Source organism: Scyliorhinus canicula, chromosome 5 (assembly GCF_902713615.1).
Source record: "Scyliorhinus canicula chromosome 5, sScyCan1.1, whole genome shotgun sequence".
NCBI lineage: Eukaryota > Metazoa > Chordata > Chondrichthyes > Carcharhiniformes > Scyliorhinidae > Scyliorhinus > Scyliorhinus canicula.
In genome coordinates, this window is record NC_052150.1 from 165,739,605 (window position 1) to 165,760,980 (window position 21,376).

Below are 21,376 nucleotides of genomic sequence, written 5' to 3' on the forward strand. Positions count from 1 at the left end.
ATAGAGTGATACCCGATGTTCCTCCCCTCCCCTTGTCAGTCCTCTCCACCCCCCTGAACCCCTCAGTGCCATCGCCAACGGTTCGATCGCTAATGCAAATAGTAAGGGGGATAGGGGGCATCCCTGCCTGGTACCTCGATGGAGCCCAAAATACTCTGACCTCCTCCCGTTTGTAACCACACTCGCCATCGGGGCCGAATACAGCAGCTTCACCCACTTGATAAATCCCTCCCCAAACCCAAACCGTTCCAGCGTCTCCCACAGGTATTCCCACTCCACCCTATCGAATGCCTTCTCCGCATCCAGTGCTACCACTATCTCAGCCTCCCCCTCCACTGCTGGCATCATAATCACATTCAACAGTCTCCGGACATTTGTGTTGAGTTGTCGTCCCTTTACGAACCCCGTCTGGTCCTCATGGATTACCCCTGGCACACAATCCTCTATTCTGGTTGCCAGGACCTTTGCCAACAGTTTGGCATCTACATTCAAGAGGGAGATAGGCCTGTAGGACCCGCACTGTACAGGGTCTTTGTCCCGCTTCAGGATCAAGGAGATCAGGGCCTGTGAAATTGTCGGGGGCAGAACCCCCCCCTCTCGCGCCTCATTGAAGGCTCGCACCAGCACTGGACCCACCAAGTCCACATACTTCTTATAAAATTCCACCGGGAACCCATCCGGCCCCGGCGCCTTCCCCGCCTGCATCTGGCCTATCCCTTTAACTAGCTCCTGCAGCTCTATCGGCGCCCCCAGCCCCTCCACCCGTTCCTCCTGGACCTTTGGGATCCTCAATCTATCGAGGAAGTTCTCCATTCCCCCCCTCCTCCTGGGCGGCTCAGACCGGTACAATTCCCTGTAGAAATCCCTGAAGACCCCGTTCACCTCTTGCCCCTTCTGCACTACGTTCCCTCCCTTCTCTCTCACTCCCCCAATCTCTCTGGCTGCATCTCGCTTGCGCAGCTGGTGTGCTAGCATCCTGCTCGCCTTTTCCCCGTACTCATAGACCGCGCCCTGTGCCCTTCTCCATTGCGTCTCCGCCTTCCTAGTGGTCAGTAGGTCAAACTGGGCCTGTAAACTGCGCCGCTCCCTCAACAGCCCCTCCTCTGGTGTCTCCGCATATCTCCTGTCCACTTCTATAAGTTCCCCCACCAGTCTCTCCCTCTCCTGCCTCTCCTTCCTTTCTCTGTGTGCCCTTATGGAGATCAGCTCTCCTCTGATCACTGCTTTCAGGGCCTCCCAGACTACCCCCACCTTCACCTCGCCCGTGTCGTTCGTGCCCAGATATCTCTCAATGCCCTTCCGGACCCTTCCGCACACCTCATCGTCCGCCAGCAGCCCCACATCCAGGCGCCACAACGGGCGCTGGTCCCGTGCTTCCCCCAGTTCTACCTCTACCCAGTGTGGTGCATGGTCCGAAATCGCAATGGCCGAGTACTCCGTGTCCTGCACTCTCGAAATCAGCCCCCTGCTCAGTACAAAAAAAGTCTATTCTGGAGTACACCCTGTGGACGTGGGAGAAAAAAGAATACTCCCTCGCCCTTGGCCTGCCAAATCTCCAAGGGTCTACCCCCCCATCTGCTCCATGAACCCCCTTAGCACCTCTGCCGCTGCCGGCCTCCTATTCGTCCTGGAACTCGATCTGTCCAGCCCAGGGTCGAGCACTGTATTGAAGTCCCCCCCCCATGATCAGGCCCCCTGCCTCCAGACCCGGAATGAGGCCCAACAGGCGCCTCATAAAACCCGCGTCATCCCAATTCGGGGCATACACATTCACCAGCACCACATTCTCTCCCTGCAGCCTACCCTTCACCATCACGTACCTACCCTCCTTATCTGCTACCACCTGCGCCGCCACGAACGACACCCTCTTTCCCACCAAAATCGCCACCCCCCGGTTCTTTGCGTCCAAGCCTGAGTGGAACACCTGTCCCACCCACCCCCTTCTCAGGCGTACCTGGTCTACTACTCTCAAGTGAGTCTCCTGCAACATTGCCACATCCGCCTGCAGTCCCTTTAGGTGTGAAAAAACCCTTGCTCTCTTGACCGGCCCATTCAGCCCCCTCACGTTCCAAGTAATCAACCGGGTCGCGGAGCGACCTGTCCCTTTCCCCTGTCTATTAGCCATGTCCTGTCCCCTGTTCGCCCCGGGTCGACCCTCCCCTTCTGACCCGTTCCCCATGGCGATGGCCCCCCCCCCCCCCCTCTCTCCTCCCGTTCTTCCCTTCCCGTCCTCGGCCTTTCCAGCAGCAACCCGGTATCCCCCCCTAACCCCCCTTCCTCCCCCCCCCCCCCCCCCCCCCCCCCCCCCCCCCCCCCCCCTGGCTAGGACCCCTCCTAGCCGCGGTGTATCCACCATCGTACTCCCGAGAGTCAGCTGATTTTCGCTGACCCGGCTGCCCCTGCCACACTCCGACTCCTCCCGATGTGGGGGGGGAGGGGCCTCCCCCCCCCCCCCCCCCCTTGCCATCCCTCTCTGACCCCGCTTCAGCGCGGGAAAAGCCGCCATTGCTGGCCACACCCCACTCTTCTCTCCTCCCCCTTCCTCCGTCCCGCGCGCGGGAAACGGGAAAGCCCGCGCTTTCGCCCGGCCACACCCTACCCCGCCATCTTCAATTCCACCCCCGTCCCCATCCAAGCCCATAAAAAAGCCCCCTTAAAACGAGAGGAAGAAAAAAGAGAAAAAGAAAACCCGCATAACCAACTTGCACCCCCCCCGTCCCGCCTCCCCAACTTAACAATATAACAATATAAATAACAAATCTCAAATAAATACATAAATACATAACTACGCCTGCATAACTAAATAACTACCCAATAATAACGTATTTAACCATCACCCTCCATCGAACAGAACAGTAACCATAACCCTTAAAGAACAGATCAAAAAACAGTAAAAAAGCCCCCCCTACAACAACAATAATTAAGGGAAGTTGGCAACGGGAAGAGACACACAAAAAGGAACAAAGAAACCCCCCATAACACAAGTTTCAAAGAAACCAAACGATCCATCAACTTTAACCAAGCTCCGACCTGGCCTAAGAAAGACATGGGCCACTTGATCAGTCAAGGGTACTCGGGCGGCCTCGACCGCCGGCGTTCCCAAGTTCTAGTTCAGGTCCAGCTTTTCCTCCCGAACAAAAGTCCATGCCTCCTCTGGGGTCTCAAAGTAATGGTGCTGGTCCTTGTAGGTGACCCACAAGCGCGCTGGCTGCAGCATTCCGAACTTGATCCTCTTTGCGTGCAGCACCGCCTTCGTCCGGTTAAACCGGGCCCGCCGCTTTGCCACCTCCGCACTCCAGTCCTGATATATCCGCACCGTCGAATTCTCCCATTTGCTGCTTTTCTCCCTCTTGGCCCACCTCAGCACTTTCTCCCGATCACAGAAACGCTGGAATCGCACCAGCACCGCCCTCGGGGGCTCGTTCGCCCTAGGCCGCCTAGCCATGACCCGATATGCTTCTTCCAGCTCCAGAGGCGATGGACCGGCCCCCTCTCCCATCAGGGAGCTCAGCATCTCCGCTACATATTTCGGGAGATCAGGCCCCTCCAGGCCTTCTGCTAGGCCCAGGATCCTCAAGTTCTTCCGCCTCATTCGAGTGTCCAGCTCCTCAAAGCGGCTCTGCCATTTCAGGTGGAGTGCCTCGTGCACCTCCACCTTTCCCACGAGGACCGTGGCCTCCTCCTCCCTTGCAGTCATCTCCTGCTGCAGCTCTCTTATCGACGCCTCTTGGGTCGCCTGGGCCCCCATCAGCCTTGTGGTCGTCGCGTTCATAGACTCTAAGAGTTCCACTTTCAGCTCCGTAAAACACCGGAGGAGAGCGGCCTGCTGCTCCTCCGCCCATTTTCTCCAATCTTCTAGTGCGCCACCGGCCGCCATTTTGGTCCTCTTCCCCCGCTTTTTTCGGGGAGCTGCTGCCGCTTTTTTTGTCGCCCCACTCCGAGTACCGACCATAAAGTTGGTCTCACTCTCCTCAGGGAGCCTTCCCCCACCGGGATTCGTCTTTACAGTACCGTCGGGGCCCTCCAATCGGCCCTTAAACACCTTTGTCGCAGGAGCTGCCAAATGTGCGACTTAGCTGGTCATAGCCGCAACCGGAAGTCCTCAATGCTGATTCTCTTAAAGAGATAATAAAGCGCAGCTTCTGGACTAACGGCAACTTGGGGAACAGCATTCTGATGTCCGCATTTAACTGTGCATGTGCAATTTATGCACATGTGGGTCATTAGAAGTTGCTGTCCAACTTTTTTTTTAGTAAGATTGATTATTGACAGCCTCATTATTTTCACAGCTGAATCTTGACAAATATTCTTTGTTAAAAATAATCCCGCATTATTGTAGGAAATGATTGACGAGATTGTCTCATTTTGTCTTTTTTTAAATAAATTTAAGAGTATCCAATTATTTCTTTTTCCAATTAAGGGGCAATTTAGCGTGGCCAATTCACCTACACTGCACGCCCTTGGGTTGGGGGGGTGAGACCCACGCAGACACGGGGAGAATATGCAAACTCCACACGGACAATGACCCAGGGCCAGGCTCGAACCTGGTACCTCGTCGCCGTGATGCAGCAGTGCTAACCACTGCACCACCGTGCTGCCCGCCTCACTTTAACTTTTAAAATAAATATTTTCATGTGGATACCTTGTAGTTTGGTCTTTCACTCTGTTGGCCTGCTCATTAGCACTAATTATGTTGATAGACATTTGTTTCAGAGCAATTCCATTGAAGACAACAGGTTTATGATTTTGATTGGCCTCAATGAAAAATGAAATGAAAATCGCTTATTGTCACAAGTAGGCTTCAAATGAAGTTACTGTGAAAAGCCCCTAGTCGCCACATTCCGGCGCCTGTTCGGGGAGGCTGGTACGGGAATTGAACCGTGCTGCTGGCCTGCCCTGGTCTGCTTTCAAAGCCAGCGATTTAGCCGAGTGCTAAACCCCAAAACTGCTCTGACAGGAAAGGACGTGTTACACAACAGGGAATCCAACTTCTGTTGCCTTTACATGAGTGACAAAATTTCCAATTCTAGCCTTTCGTAATTTTCTCTCTTCGTAATTTTAGCAGTCTCTGTTCTAGTGTCTGAGAAATGTTCCCACCAAATGTCAATTATTTTGGGATGTTTTCTGGATCAATTGAATTGCATAAACGGAAGTCCTTTTTATTTTGGTGCAGAAATGCACTTCAATTTGTCAAATGTATTGAAACCTAATTCGTCTGAATTCAAAGCATCAATCAAATTGATTGATTTTTAAAAAACCTGTCTGAAGCTGACAATGTTTCTTACTGAGTCATCAAAAATGCAAAATCTTCTGCCTCAAAAATGTTGATTTAATGTTTTTAATTAACAGGTAAGCAGAGGAAAAAGTTTTGTCAAAAAGGTTATTAAGGAACAGGTAAGTGGTGAATCAAGAAGACATATGCAAAAGAAACAGAACATTTTAAATTCTATTTTAATATTTAAAACTAAATGTTAAGTCGTGAGTTTTAAATGATTGTTTAATTTTGGGTAACTCAGCTGCTTAATTTTAACTAATTGTTCACAGTTACTATTGCTGAATGTTAAATGTGTTCTCATTATTCAGCTTTGATACTGTCAACAATACTAGTGAACTAAGTGCAACCTGATGTAATGAAGTCAGTCTTTTTGACAAGTAATGTGCTAGAACCAATAAGAAAATGGCCATAAATCATTTTGAATAATGTATATAATCACTGACCGCAAGCATCAAAAATTGGAAGAAATTAAGTTTAATATAAAGCTGAAACAGTAATAGATACATTTCAAATTTGAATAATCCTACATAATCTAGCACAACATTCTAGAATAATATTAAAGATAAAACAGTTTAGAAGAACTGGTACAGACCCCCAAAACCTGTAAACCAAAGAATGGCCTTGATTGTAAACCGAAGAGCTATGAAAATGAACACAACTTGCACCACTTATAGAGGGCGCATTTGTCCAAACCCAATGTGCCTACTATGCAACAATGGTGAGAAGAATGTGGTAACTACAGAGGGTAATTTACAATGATTGTAGACAGTAGCAGGATTCATACAGTAAGATTTCCCTTAGGCATTGACTCCTATGTTTCGTAATAGATCAGGAAAGGGTAACTTAGTTTGATTGGCTTTTTGTGTTTAAGACCATAAGACACAGGAGTAGAATTAGGCCATTCGGCCATTGGGTCTGCACTGCCATTCAATCATGGTAGATATATTTCTCATCGCCATTCTTCTGCCTTCTCCCATAACCCCTGATGACCCCCATCCCTCCCCATTAATCAAGAACCTATCTATCTCTGTCTTAAAGACACTCTGATGTGGCCTTCACAGCCTTCTGCGGCAAAGAATTCCACAGATTCACCATGCTCTGGCTGAAGAAATTCATCCTCATCTCAGTTTTAAAGGATCATCCCTTCAGTCTGAGGCTGTGTCCTCGGGTTCTAGTATTTCCTACAAGTGGAAACATCTCCTCCACATCCACTCTACCTAGGCAGTAAGATCCCCCCTCATCCAGTACAGACCCAGAGTCCTCAACCATTCCTCATGGACAAGCTAGGAGATTGGGCAATGAAGTGGCAAATGAAATACAATGTGGAAAAGTGAGATTACGCACTTTGGAAGGAGGAATTTAGGCATAGACTATTTTCTAAATGGGGAAATGCTGAGGAAATCAGAAGCACAATGGGATTTGGGAGTCCTTGTTCACGATTCTCTTAAGGTTAACGTGCTCAGTCGGCAGCTCAGAAGGTAAATGCAATGTTAGCATTCATGTCAAGAGTGCTAGAATACAAGACCAGGGATGTACTTCTGAGGCTGTATAATGCTCTGGTCAGACCCCATTTGGAGTATTGTGAGCAGTTTTGGGCCCCGTATCTAAGGAAGAATATGCTGGCCTTGGAAAGGCCCGGAGGAGGTTCACAAGAATGATCCCTGGAATGAAGAACCTGTCGTATGAGGAATGGTTGAGCACTCTGGGCCTGTACCCGTTGGAGTTCAGATGGATGAGGGGGCATCTTATTGAAACTTGCAGGATACTGCGAGGCCTGTATAGAGTGAACGTGGAGAGGATGTTCCCACTTGTAGGAACAACTAGAAGCAGATGCCACCATCTCAGACTGAAGCAACGATCCTTTAAAACAGAGATGAGGAATTTCTTCAGCCAGAGGGTGGTGAATCTGTGGAACACATTGCCGCAGAAGGCTGTGGAGGCCAAATCATTGAGTGTCTTTAATACAGAAAGAGATAGGTTCTTGATTAATAAAGTGATCAGGGGTTATGGGGAGAAGGCAGGAGAATTGGGATGAGAAAATATCAGCCATGATTGAATGGTGGAGCAGACTCGATGGGCCGAGTGGCCTAATTCTGCATCTATATCTTATGGACTCTGCACCAACATGTGAAAACACCTGATCTACCTACCTGATCCCATTTATCAGCACTTGGCACACCGCCTTGAATGTTATGATGTGCTAACTACTGATCCAGGTACTTTTTAAAGGATGTAAGACAGCCCGCCTCTCCCACCTTCCCAGACAGTGCATTCCAGACCATCATCTCTCACATCCCCCCCCCACCCCCTAAACCTCCTGCCCCTCACCTTGAACTTGCATCCCCACATAACTGACCCTTCAACTGAAGGAACAGCTGCTTCCTATCCTTGTACACCTCAATCAGGTCGCCCTTCTGTCTTTGCTCCAACGAAAGCAGCCAAGCCTATCCAACCTCTCTTCATAACTTAAATGTTCCATCCCAACCAACATCCTAGTGAATCTCTTCTGCACCCCCTTCAGTACAATCACATCCTTCCTATAATGTGGCAACCTAGAACAGCACACAGTACTCCAGTTGTAGCCTCACCAAAGTTCTATACAACTCCAACACGACCTCCCTGCTTTTGGAATCTAAGCCTCGCTTGATAAAGGCAAGTGTCCAGCCTGCCCTTTTAACGTCAGAGACCTATGGGCAAACATGCTAAAGTCCTTTTGTTCCTCAGAACCTCTTAGTGTCAAGCCTTTCATTGAATAATTCCTTGTTAAATTACTCCTTCCAAAGTTGATTACCTCACACTTTTCAGGGTTAAATTCCATCTGCCACTTTTTAAATAGAAGCCCCAACATAGAACATAAAAAAATACAGCACAGAACAGGCCCTTCGGCCCACGATGTTGTGCCGAACTTTTGTCCTAGATTAAGAACAAATTAATCTACACCCCATCATTCTACCATAATCCATGTACCTACCCAATAGCCGCTTGAATGTCCCTAATGTTTCCGACTCAACTATTTCCACAGGCAGTGCATTCCATGCCCCACTACTCTCTGGGTAAAGAACCTACCTCTGACATCCCCCCTATATCTTCCACCATTCACCTTAAATTTATGTCCCCTTGTAATGGTGTGTTCCACCCGGGGGAAAAGTGTCTGACTGTCTATCTATTCCCCTGATCATCTTATAAACCTTTATCAAGTCGGCCCTCATCCTTCGCCGTTCTAATGAGAAAAGGCCTAGCACCCTCAACCTTTCTTCGTAAGACCTACTCTCCATTACAGGCAACATCCTGGTAAATCTCCTTTGCACCTTTTCCAAAGCTTCCACATCGTTCCTAAAATGAGGAGACCAGAACTGCACACAGTACTCCAAATGTGGCCTTACCGAGGTTTTGTACAGATGCATCATCACCTCACGGCTCTTAAATTCAATCCCTCTGCTAATGAACGCGAGCATACCATAGGCCTTCTTCACAGCTCTATCCACTTGAGTGGCAACTTTCATAGATCTCTCTGCTCCTCAACATTGCCAAGAACCCTACCGTTAACCCTGTATTCCGCATTCATATTTGTCCTTCCAAATGGACAACCTCACACTTTTCAGGGTTAAACTCCATCTACCATTTCTCAGCCAAGCTCTGCATCCTATCTATGTCTCTTTGCAGCTGACAACAGCCCTCCTCACTATCCACAACTCCACCAATCTTCGTATCGTCTGCAAATTTACTGACCCACCCTTCAACTCCCTCATCCAAGTCATTAATGAAAATCACAAACAGCAGAGGAACCAGAACTGATCCCTGCGGTTCGCCACTGGTAACTGGGCTCCAGGCTGAATATTTGCCATCCACCACCACTCTCTGACTTCTATCGGTCAGCCAGTTCTTATCCAACTGGCCAAATTTCCCACTGTCCCATGCCTCCTTACTTTCTGCATCAGCTTACCATTGGGAACCTTATCAAATGCCTTACTAAAATCCATGTACACTACATCCATTGCTTTACCTTCATCCACGTGCTTGGTCACCTCCTCAAAGAATTCAGTAAGACTTGTGAGGCAAGACCTACCCCATACAAATCCGTGCTGACTATACCTAATCAAGCAATGTTCTTCCAGATGCTCAGAAATCCTATCCCTCAGCACCCTTTCCATTACTTTGCCTACCACCGAAGTAAGACTAACTGGCCTGTAATTCCCAGGGTTATCCCTATTCCCTTTTTTGAACAGGGGCACGACATTCGCCACTCTCCAATCCCCTGGTACCACCCCTATTGACAGTGAGGACGAAAAGATCATTGCCAATGGCTCTGCAATTTCATCTCTTGCTTCCCATAGAATCCTTGGATATATCCCGTCAGGCCCAGAGGACTTGTCTATCCTCATGTTTTTCAAAATGCCCATACATCTTCCGCCCTAACAAGTACCTCCTTGAGCTTATCAGTCTGTTTCACACTGTCCTCTCCAACAATATGGCCCTCTCATTCATTAAGACTGAAGAAAAGTACTCGTTCAAGACCTCTCCTATCTCTTCAGACTCAATACACAATCTCCCGCTACTGACCTTGATCGGACTTCCCCTCGCTCTAGTCATTCTCATATTTCTCACATATGTGTAAAAGGCCTTGGGGTTTTCCTTAATCCTACCCGACAAAGGTTTTTCATGCCCTCTGTTAGCTCTCCTAATTCCTTTCTTCAGTTCCCTCCTGGCTATCTTGTATCCCTCCAGCGCCCTGTCTGAACCTTGTTTCCTCAGCCGTACATAAGTATCTCTTCTTCCTCTCAACAAGGCATTCAATCTCTCTTGTCAACCATGGTTCCTTCACTCGACCATCTCTTCCCTGCCTGACAGGGACATACATATCAAGGACACGTAGTATCTGTTCCTTGAACAAGTTCCACATTTCAATTGTGTCCTTCCCTGACAGCCTATGTTTCCAACTTATGCACTTCAGTCCTTGTCTGACAGCATCATTTTTACCCTTCCCCAATTGTATACCTTGCCCTGTTGCCCGCACCTATCCCTCTCCATTACTAAAGTGAAAGTCACAGAATTGTGGTCACTCTCCAAAATGCTCCCCCACTAACAATTCTATCACTTGCCCTGGTTCATTACCAAGTAGCAAATCCAATATGGCCTCCCCTCTGGTCGGACAATCTACATACTGTGTTGGAAAAGCTTCCTGGACACATTGCACAAACACCACCCCATCCAAACTATTTGATTAAAACAGTTTCCACTCAATATTTGGGAAGTTCAAGTCACCCATAACTACTGTTATGTTACATAACCCTGTGACTTCTGCACCTTTCCAAAATCTGTTTCCCAATCTGTTCCTCCACATCTCTGCTGCTATTGGGGGGCCTATAGAAAACTCCCAACAAGGTGACTGCTCCTTTCCTATTTTTGACTTCAACCCATACTACCTCAGTAGGCAAATCCTCCTTGAACTGCCTTTCTGCAGCTGTTATACTATCTCTAATTAACAATGCAACCCCCCCCCCCCCCCCACCTCTTTTACCACCCTCCCTAATCTTACTGAAACATCTATAACTAGGAACCTCCAAAAAGCATTTCTGCCCCTCTTCTAACCAAGTGTCGGTGATGGCCACCACATCGTAGTCCCAAGTACAGATCCATGCCTTAAGTTCACCCATCTTATTCCTGCTGCTTCTTGCGTTGAAGCATACACACTTTAACCCATCTCCGTGCCTGCAAGTACTCTCCTTTGTCAGTGTTACCTTCCGCACTGCTTCACTACACGCTTTGACATCCTGAACATCGGCTACCTTAGTTGCTGGACTACAAATCCGGTTCCTATTCCCCAGCCAAATTAGTTTAAACCCTTCCGAAGAGTACTATCAAATCTCCCTCTCAGGATATTGGTGCCTCTTTGGTTCGGATGCAACCCGTCCTGCTTGTACTGGTCCCACCTTCCCCAGAATGCACTCCAATTATCCAAATACCTGAAGCCCTCCCTCCTACACCATTCCTGCAGCCACGTGTTCAACTGCACTCTCCCTATTCCTAGCCTCGCTATCACGTGGCACCGGCAACAAACCAGAGATGACAACTCTGTCTGTCCTGGCTTTTAACTTCGAGCCTAATTCCCTAAACTCGTTTATTACATCCACACCCCTTTTCCTACCTACGTCGTTGGTACCAATGTGCACCACATGGGTCCCTGTAGTCTGCCACTGGATACTGCCTTCCAGTCCCTAAAGTAGCCTTCTGTAATCGCCCTCTATCTCCTACAATTAAGCCAATTTTGAAACTATTGTTTCAAATTACCCTGTATCCCAAGTGTATTTGCCCTTTTAGTTTCCCATGTGGAACCTCATCAAAGTCTTTGTTAGACTGATATCTGGAATGGACAAGATGTCTTATGAGACAAGGTTGAACAGGCTAGGCTTATATCTACTGGAGTTTAGAAGAGTAGGAGGCTACTTAGAACATAGAACAGCACAGAACAGGCCCTTCAGCCCTCAATGTTGTGCCGAGCAATGATCACCCTACTCAAACCCATGTATCCACCCTATACCCGTAACCCAACAACCCCCCCTTAACCTTACTTTTTAGGACACTACGGGCAATTTAGCATGGCCAATCCACCTAACCCGCACATCTTTGGACTGTGGGAGGAAACCGGAGCACCCGGAGGAAACCCACGCACACACGGGGAGGACGTGCAGACTCCGCACAGACAGTGACCCAGCCGGGAACCGAACCTGGGACCCTGGAGCTGTGAAGCATTTATGCTAACCACCATGCTACCGTGCTGCCCTTGATTGAAACAAATAAGATCCTGAGGGTTCTTGACAGTGTGGATATGGAAATGTGGATGTTTCCTCCTGTGGGAGAATCTAGAACTCGGGGTCACTATTTAAAAATAAGGGGCCGACCATTTAAGACCAACATGAGAATTATTTTCTTGAGGGTAGTGAATCTTTGGAACTTTTCCTCAAAAAATGTTGGGACCAGAAGCCTTGAATATTTTTAAGGCAGAAGTAGGTAGGTTCTTGATGACTAAGGGACTGTAAGGTTATTGAGCATGGGAACAATGGAGTTGAGGTTACAGTCAGATCCATCATGATCTTATTGAATGGTGGAGCAGATCAAGGAACCAAGTGGCTACTCCTGTTCCTAATTTGGGGGGGGGGGGTCATGTGATAGAAGCACAAGAGTTTTTGTGAACTCTGGTGCTACTCTTTTAATCCTTTTTTCAAATTCTGATGCACAACCCATAATCTTTTGATCCTGATGTATATAGTCTGTGCTATGTTCCTTTAATCTCCTGGCTAAATTTTGGCAATGGGCAACACAGTGGCATAGTAATTAGAACTGCTGCCTCGGTGCCAGTGACCCGGGTTTGATTCTAACCTTGGGTCACTGTCTGTGTGAAGTCTGCACATTCTCCCTATGTCTGCGTGTGTTTCCTCTGGGTACTCCGGTTTCCTCCGACAGTGAAAAGATGTGCCGGTTAGGTGGATTGGCCATATAAATTACCCCTAAGTGTCTAATGGTTACTTGGGATTACAGGGATAGGGTGGGGATTTGGCATAGGCGGGGTGCTCTCTCAGACGGTTGGTGCAGACTCAATGGGCCAAATGGCCTCCTTCTGCACTGTAGCGATTCTATGAGTTAAGTCAAGAAAATCCTTGTTTGACTGAGACGTGTCCCGAGACGGCTGGGTGGGGTCCATTTTGCAGTGGTGGTTTCGCTGGTGCGTGGCCTTGCACTTCGGAGACGCCATTGGCGACAAGATGTTGGCTGCCATTGTGAATGAAGGTGTGGACGATGGTCTCGGCTCCCCAACACTGATTATTGGTACTTAAATTGATGAACTGCGAGATATCCTAGAAAGAAGGGACGAAGTGGAGAAAAGACACCTGTCGATGGAGCAATTTCTTCGTTGGGGGCTCACCTTCAGTCCTTGGAAATTCTGCTGCATGTTATGTCGATTGATTCGGGCGATGGGGCTCGACAAAGAATACCTTGTGCCTGGTCTCCCGAGGGGAGCTGGGGATGAATTCCTGGCTGAATTTGAGAACTGGCTGCCATGCTTTCACAATCTTGTTTTGAAGGCTGGGCGTTTAGCATTTAATGGAGCACGTTAGCGGCACGGGAGCACAGTGGCTAGCACTGTTGCTTCACCGAGTCAGAGACCCGGGTTCAATTCACGGCTTGGGTCACTGTCTCTGCGGGTCTGCACCTTCTCCCCGTGTCTGCATGGATTTCCTCTGGTGCTCCGTTTCCTCCCACAAGTCCTGAAAGACATGCTTCTTAGGTGAATTGGGCATTCTGAATTCTCTGAGCAGGCACCGTAGTGCGAAGACTAGGGGATATTCACAGTAACTTCATTGCAGTGTGAATGTAAGCCTACTTGTGACAGTAATAAAGATTATAGACTATTATTGCATTGGTCTTTGAAGACTGGGGGTGGTTGACAACTCTGACCATTGGTCTTAGTTGTCTTGTCCTCTGTGTTCGTCAAGAAGGGCTGGAGGATGGCCGCAAATGACTAGTCTTCGCCACCCGTCAGGGCCTCGGTTTCTTTTTATTGGGGTTTCAGGACGACAACATGGCGGAGGTGCAAAGGGCTTCATTTAAACTCTGAATGGATCCTGGATGTTTCTCACCGATCCTAGAACCGTAGAATTTCTACAGTGCAATAAGAGTCTGCACCGACCCCCTGAAAGAGCACCCTATCTAGACCTGCTCCCCCACCCTAACCCCGTAACCCCATCTAACATGCACACTCTTGGACACTAAGGGGCAATTTATCATGGCCAATCCACCTAATCTGCACCTCTTTGGCCTGTGGGAGGAAACCGGAGCACCCGGAGGAAACCCACGCAGACACAGGGAGAAAGTGCAAATTTCACACAGACTGTCACCAAATTCGGAATTGAATCTGAGTTCCTGGTGATGTGAGGCAGCAGTGCTAACCTCTCATGGCTTTGGCTGTGTGAGTACACTTTGCCATTTATTCTGACACGGGCTTATGATATATGGGCACAGATGCATTTGTTGAGGAATTAAGGGCTACGGGGAGAATGCTGGTAGGTGGAGTTGAAATGCCCATCAGCCATGATTGAATGGTGGAGTGGACTCGATGGGCCGAATGGCCTTACTTCCACTCCTATGTCTTATGGTCTTATGGTTACCTGTTATACTGAGAAAATTGTGCTGTGTTGGTTGTTTGACAAGATGTGTGTGCTGTATATACCTGTTTTCTTTTATGTGCTGCAATCCTTTTACACTGAGGGAATACATTTTTTCATACCCGTTTATTATAGATAAGATGAGTAGCATCACAGCAGGTTGGCGGGTAGGTGGTTTGGTATATAGGTGGTTAGTATGGCCATAAATCCTCATGGGTGAGGAAAACCCCCGTTAGTGCTATTAGGCCTGAACGGTGCCTCTGATTTGCCTGGAGAGGAGTGAGGTTTGTTGTGTTGTGAGTCTTGGCATGCTGTAAGAACTCTTGGCTTACTGGCTCCCGTATACAAGAGTGTACTGCCAAGCCGTGTCTTGTACCAATGGTGATATTGTGTTGTTCACTTTTTCTGGGTATCCTTTTGTTACCTGGAGGTGTTGGGATGCTGAGTTAGGTCCCGATTGGCTGTATTTTACCCTATAAGGGATCCCGTATATTGTTTAGCTCTGTCTTTGTTGTCCTGTGGAGAAGAGTTGCACTATGATACCATGTTCTCATGACTTTAACCTGTTATCCAGAGATTCCTACTCTTTCTGGTATCCTTTCATTGTCCGTACGAAAGGAGATGCTGACTACAACGATTGATAATCTGAGCCAGTTGTAGGAGTATTTGCTGGTTTCCTCTATGTATATGTAAAACAATGATCACTCTGTACTGGATTAGATTTTGGAGACTTGTGTCTTGTGGTTTAATGGAAAATCTTTAATAAAAAAAGTGCTACATACAAGATTCTTTGTCCCATTTACATTTTGGACCTTTTTGTCTTTGGTCAACTTCACCCTATCAATTCTTCCTTCTCTCTTTCTCCTTTCCGCTCACTGCCACCATACTCCTTCATTACTGCCATTGAGACATGATCTACTGAGAGAACAGTGAAGCAAATAATAAGGATCATAACAAAAAGTGTTTATAATTTGTTTTTTTTTAAACAAAATGCCTCCCTTATTTAATTCTGTATTTGAAATTATCGCTGAGGTTTATCAGATGAGTTTCATGCCTTTTTTTGTTTTTATCCCAGGTGATTCTGACATGCACTAATGTATTGACAATATTTTGAGTGTCATTTAAGAGATGTTTAAAAATAATGATTACAGTATTCACTTCTATGGTACTGTTTTCTGAAATATTTCTGACAGAAGTTTGATGTGCATTTTCCTTTCCTCCTGCCCCTCAATATAGGAATTTGTTCCTGGAAACAACATTCTGTCCAACGCTCTTGCTTGGGGAGTACGAATACTTTACATAGATGGTATCCTTTCATTTTTGTTTGAAATTGTTGCTAATGGTATGGGGTTTGGGTGGATAAAACATCCTTTATTGGTGTGTATGTTTATCTCGATCAACAATATTTTAAAATACAGAATTCCATTATTCATTACAAATTGAAAAGTCCACCAGCAAAGTATTTCTTACTGATACGTTGCATATATGAATCTGAGGTATTGAACAAAATGTATTGCAAGTGCGTTAACAGACTAATTCTAGGCATAATAGTTTTTCTGAATATCTATCCTCCTATTCATGCCAAAAAACAGTTGGCAAATGGTTTCACTGAGAAAACATCATTTGATCCATCAGGTTGACTCCTATAACAGTCATGCAATTTAAATCATGATGTGTTTTGTCTAAAGTGTTTCATTGTAGAAGCCCATTAATCACTGCAGCAAAAATTCCCACGGAAAACGATTTAATTTCTGTTCTGTTATGGGCCAGGGTTTAGAGAACCACAAAGTGTATCATGGAGTTCACCTGACCCACAACTTTTAATAGATTGTGGTATGGGGAACACATGGCCCACTCTACAGGTGTGGGACAGCAGAAATGGAAAAGTATTTTTTAAAGCAAAATAATGTTTATTCTATGAACTCAAGTTAATCTTTTAAAACATATAGTGAACATCTTAGCAACCAGTAATTCAAATACAACCCCCCAAAGACTACAACACTAAGTAATACTTTAACCTTTCCTTTTAACATCCATATGACTTAAAACACCTTTTACCAGAAGCAATCAGGTTAAAGTCACTACTGTTATTAGTTTTAAATCACCAGAATTGATTACAGTCTTTAGATTACAGAGAGAGATTCATCCACCTTCTGGCTGTGACTGCAGCTATCCAGCTCTGAAAACAAAACTAAAACACACCCTGCAGCCTGCTCAAAAACAAAAGTAAAAAGCTGACAGACAGCCCAGCTCCACCCACTCTCTGACAGCACTGCAGTAGTAAACACCCATTTCTTAAAGGTACTCTCACTACAGATATTTATATACACACCGATTTATAAACACCAATTTCTTAAAGGTACTCTCACATGACGGTTCCAATGAAAAATAATGTTGGTATAATATTAAAATCTATCATTTTTAACTTTGATCAATTGCATCCATGGACGCAATATACAGTATAGTAATATAGTATTTTCTGACACAGACCTATACTTAGTCTCTTAACTTTCAGTCCTCCGAGTACTCTTTGTAGGATCGTAAAGTTTGCTTGTAAGATTGTAAAGTTTGCTGAAGACGCGATATGATCATGTGAGGACCGCAGGGGAGCATTTGAAGGAATTTAAATCAAAAGGTTGTTGAACAATAGATACAAACAACTAGACTTCCTGTTAGCCACTTTATGCTTTCACAACATGGACAATTCTTCACTTTGTGGAATATTTAATTTCCTCATTTGCGTTCTTTATTTTTATCTTCAGACTGAGAAAAGAATTGCCCATGTTGTGAAAGCTAACAGCATCCTCAACAGCAAGTCTGAAAAATTGTGCTGAATTTAATGCAGTAATTAATAAAACAGATTAAAGTAGCTTAGTTTGGTAAGATTATGTTATGTAAACATTGTCTAGCACAACTTTTGCTTCTAAAATTGTTTAGTTACACTGTGACCAATGTGAAGTCATACTGGTTGACTTTGAAGTTTCTAACGGCAGTTGTGTGCAGATTATCAAGCTTACTATTACTTAATACTTCCCCGATTTGTTTGTCACGGCGTAAATCCCAAAAAGACTGCTAACTCACAAGGCCCGGTGTGAACCTGACTAACATCAATTTGAATGGATTTATAAAGCCCGATCGTCCGAGGACATCCACTTTCCCCCCTGCCTCGACGTGACGTCACGCTAGCAGGAATCAGTACTACTTTCTGGCAGTCAAGATGACCATGTTGAGGCACAGAGGCCAGTGTAGCCCCCGTGTGGTTAGGGACATGAACTGGCACCCTGGCAGTGTCAACCTGGCAGTGCCAGTTGGTGTGGCCAGGGTGCGGGCCTCCAGGGAACCCCACTGCCAGCGATGATGGTGGGGGGGCCTTCACTTTCACATTGAGATCAGGGCACTTTTTAAAAAGGCCTCCCCAATCTCTGTGGAGCCAGGCTCTGAGGGCCCCTCCTGCCAAAGTGATGGTGCAGAACATTCACCCCTGCTTGTTTTTGACAAAGTGTCAGAGGTTCTGAAGAGAAAACCTGGCTGCTTCTCTGGAGAGAAACATGCAGATTTTTAGTCAAAACCTGACACTTCGCCATTTTGTGGGAGAAATTCCACCCCATGAATTGGGAACTGATGTATTTAAGCATGCACTTAGAGTGAAACAAATTCATGCTGTCCTTTTCATCCACTTCAAAACAAGGCACATGGAGTGTGTTACACGTGAAAAACTACAATAAATTTGTTACAATATGCCAGTATTCCTTCCAGAGTTCATTCTTTTTTTTTAAAATGCATTCGGTAGAACTGGTTTTATGCAATGAGATCTTGATCACCAGTATTTCTGAATCTCATGCCAACTTGCCATTCCAGTTTTTTTGTGTTTTTATCTTTCTGGTTCAAAATAAATTTGGAACTTTTATATGACCTTGATATTATTTTTAGATGTGAAAGCTTATATTGCAAGAAGAAAGGAGGCATTTGTAAACACAAAATCTGTTATTGTCAAAGGGGTAAGTATAATAATATTTTAACCTTGGTTAGAAAATATTTGGTTCTTCCCAGTGGATGATATGTGGATAAATCAACAGTGACAGTTATAAAATAATGCTGTTGGTTTAGATTAGGCTATCCAAACTGACTGCAGTTACAGGCATCAAGGAAAATAGAACAGTTAAGACTTTTTTTTTTATGTGTCTTGTCACCGTTTTACTAAAATAAAAAGTCTGCTGTTCCTTTTCCATATTTCACGCACTTCTATAATGCCCTCCCTCTGCTCTATTTAAAAAAACATGTTTGGCGAGGTACACTCATTAACATTATGCAATGCAGAATCATATTCTAACGTGGGCTGCTATGAGTGTGTTTCACCTCTGGTTGAAGATTTAAATTATTGCAAACACAGGAGGTCTACAGAATCATTGTGGCTGACTGAATAATAAAGAATTGTACTACGTGGTGCGAACCGTTGCTTGAACAACCCAAAATAGTTTACACGCTTAATGCCGTTTAATTGACACGTTTAAAGTTGATACCTTTGACAGTGCCAGCCTGTCTTTTGTAGGTGGTTGTCCCAGGTAAATATGAATGGTGTGGGAGGGACTGTATATCAGTTGCTTATCTTTTTGATTTTATCACCCACTGGGTATATATAGCAGGCAAGACATGTTGACACAAGCATGCCCGATATATTGAGTGTCGGAAAATACTTGAATTGATGCCTTATTTAGTTTGTGGAATGATATTTATCATTTTTTTAAATTTCTGTTTAGGAGAAATGCAATCGAAATGTCCAATCTAATAGCCATAGAACAAAGGGTAAGTATTTTACATTAAATATTTCTTGCATACATACAGAATTTTTTATCGATAGGGAAGGAGAAGGGACTGCACAAATTATTGAAAAGGGACTTTATAGCATGCAAGAAGTAAAGCAGAGGAAATCTGGGCCATATAGTTAAAGGCAGATGCTCACGTAGAATGGGTCAATACTATGGAAGGATTTGAAAAAGTGCCTAAAGAACTTGAAGACATCAGGAAACCAGTAAAGTTTTATTGAGAAGAGGGTATGAGAAGGAACCCTGGCTACTGAATTCTGGATTACAAGGTGCAGCAGAGATGCAAGGTACCTGAGCTAAATCCAACAACCACCTTTCCATAATACCAGGTTATTGTGCTTTGTAATGCTGGCATTAATAATGGCAATTGAAGATTAGGTAAGATGTATGAAAATAAGTCAATTTGTGTAGTTTTCACAGAATAAAGGACACAGTTGTGAAATGCAATCCTAGAAAAACCATATAATGAGAACTATTTTGTCTTATTCAGTTACTGTTGATGGTTTTCCATGGTATACACTCTCTCCTACTCAGAGAGGTACTATGGGAGAGCTGCTAGTTATATATTAAAAGCTGATGTGTATTACCTGTCCTCTGTTCCACTGCCTGTATCTATTTTATGATGTGGAGATGCTGCTTTTTTGCATCTTTGTAGAAACTGAATTACCATTGACACCGCAAACTGCCGGCTCAAAGTGGAGAGGATCTCCAGGAAGATCGCGCATATAGACACTGACATTCAGTTTCTACAAAGATGCAAAAAAGCAGACAAGATCCCGAAAGGACTACAGATCAAAAACCCACTCAAGTCGACTTACAACACAGACTACGCTGAAAGACTCTGCCACCGCACCTCTGTCACACTCCTCAAACACCTCGTACACCAACTCTACAGCAGTCGACGCAACCTGGAAACCAAGAGAGAGGCCATATTCTCAACTTGCGCTCAGGACACAGCAGACCAGCTGCGGAACACCGCCAAACAGATGAGACAGCAATACTATGCCACCTACATGCACACCAAGAACAGGAAGCTTGAGAAACTTGGCATCACCACCAGCAGCAATCAAGCTTCTCCCGGTACAACAGTCGAAAACAATACAGGGAAATCCATTGTCAACTTGTCAGACTACACCCTTCAACCAGACGAAATCGAAGTCCTCAGCAGAGGGCTCAATTTCTGCACCACCACCAAAATGGACCCCATCAGTCTCGCGGCAGATACGGAGGAATTCATCAGGCGAATGAGGCTCCGGGAATTCTTCCACAGACCCCAAGAGGCCGACAGCGAACCCAGGGACACGACCAATGAACCGGAACAGCAGACCGCGAGATCTGCAGTGCAGCAACCGAAAAGGAAAGAGTCAAATTGGACCCCTCCGGAAGGCCGCTGCCCTAGACTCGACATGTATGCTCAAGCCGTCAGAAGTCGTATCAATGCCAGATTCATCACTCGCAATCACAAGGCAGCCTCAAACGTCACCCAAGCACAACGCAACGCCATCCGCACTCTCAAGACCAACCGCAACATCGTCATCAAACCAGCAGACAAAGGAGGGGCCACCGTCATACTGAACAGAACAGACTACTGCAAAGAAGTATACCGACAACTCGACAACCAGGAACACTACAGGCAGTTACCCGCAGATCCAACCAAGGAACACATCCGCCAACTCAGCAGACTGATCAAGACCTTAGATCCAGACCTTCAGAACACCCTACGTGCTCTCATCCCACGTAATCCCCGCATTGGAGATCTCTACTGCCTCCCGAAAATACACAAGGCCAACACACCAGGCCGTCCTATCGTTTCAGGCAATGGGACCCTGTGTGAGAACCTCTCTGGCCACATCGAGGGCATCTTGAAACCCATCGTACAAGGTACACCCAGCTTCTGTCGCGACACGACGGACTTCCTACAGAAACTCAGCACCCATGGACCAGTTGAACCAGGAACATTCCTCGTCACAATGGATGTCTCGGCACTCTACACCAGCATCCCCCATGACGACGGCATTGCTGCAACAGCCTCAGTCCTCAACACCGACAACTGCCAATCTCCAGACGCAATTCTGCAACTCATCCGTTTCATTCTAGACCACAACGTCTTCACCTTC

General features: G+C 46.0%; 1 protein-coding gene across 4 annotated transcripts in view; it reads left to right on the plus strand.

Annotated features, from left to right (window-relative positions):
• Nucleotides 1-21,376, plus strand: part of LOC119966397 (protein DBF4 homolog A-like) — a 97,029-nt gene that overhangs the window by 40,772 nt on the left and 34,881 nt on the right. For all 4 annotated transcript variants that reach the window (XM_038797991.1, XM_038797989.1, XM_038797992.1 and 1 more), the window contains exons 5-8: nucleotides 5,350-5,394; nucleotides 15,673-15,742; nucleotides 18,367-18,434; nucleotides 19,194-19,239. In XM_038797991.1, coding sequence (XP_038653919.1) covers nucleotides 5,350-5,394; nucleotides 15,673-15,742; nucleotides 18,367-18,434; nucleotides 19,194-19,239 — 229 coding nt within the window. The remainder of the gene's footprint in view (nucleotides 1-5,349; nucleotides 5,395-15,672; nucleotides 15,743-18,366; nucleotides 18,435-19,193; nucleotides 19,240-21,376) is intronic.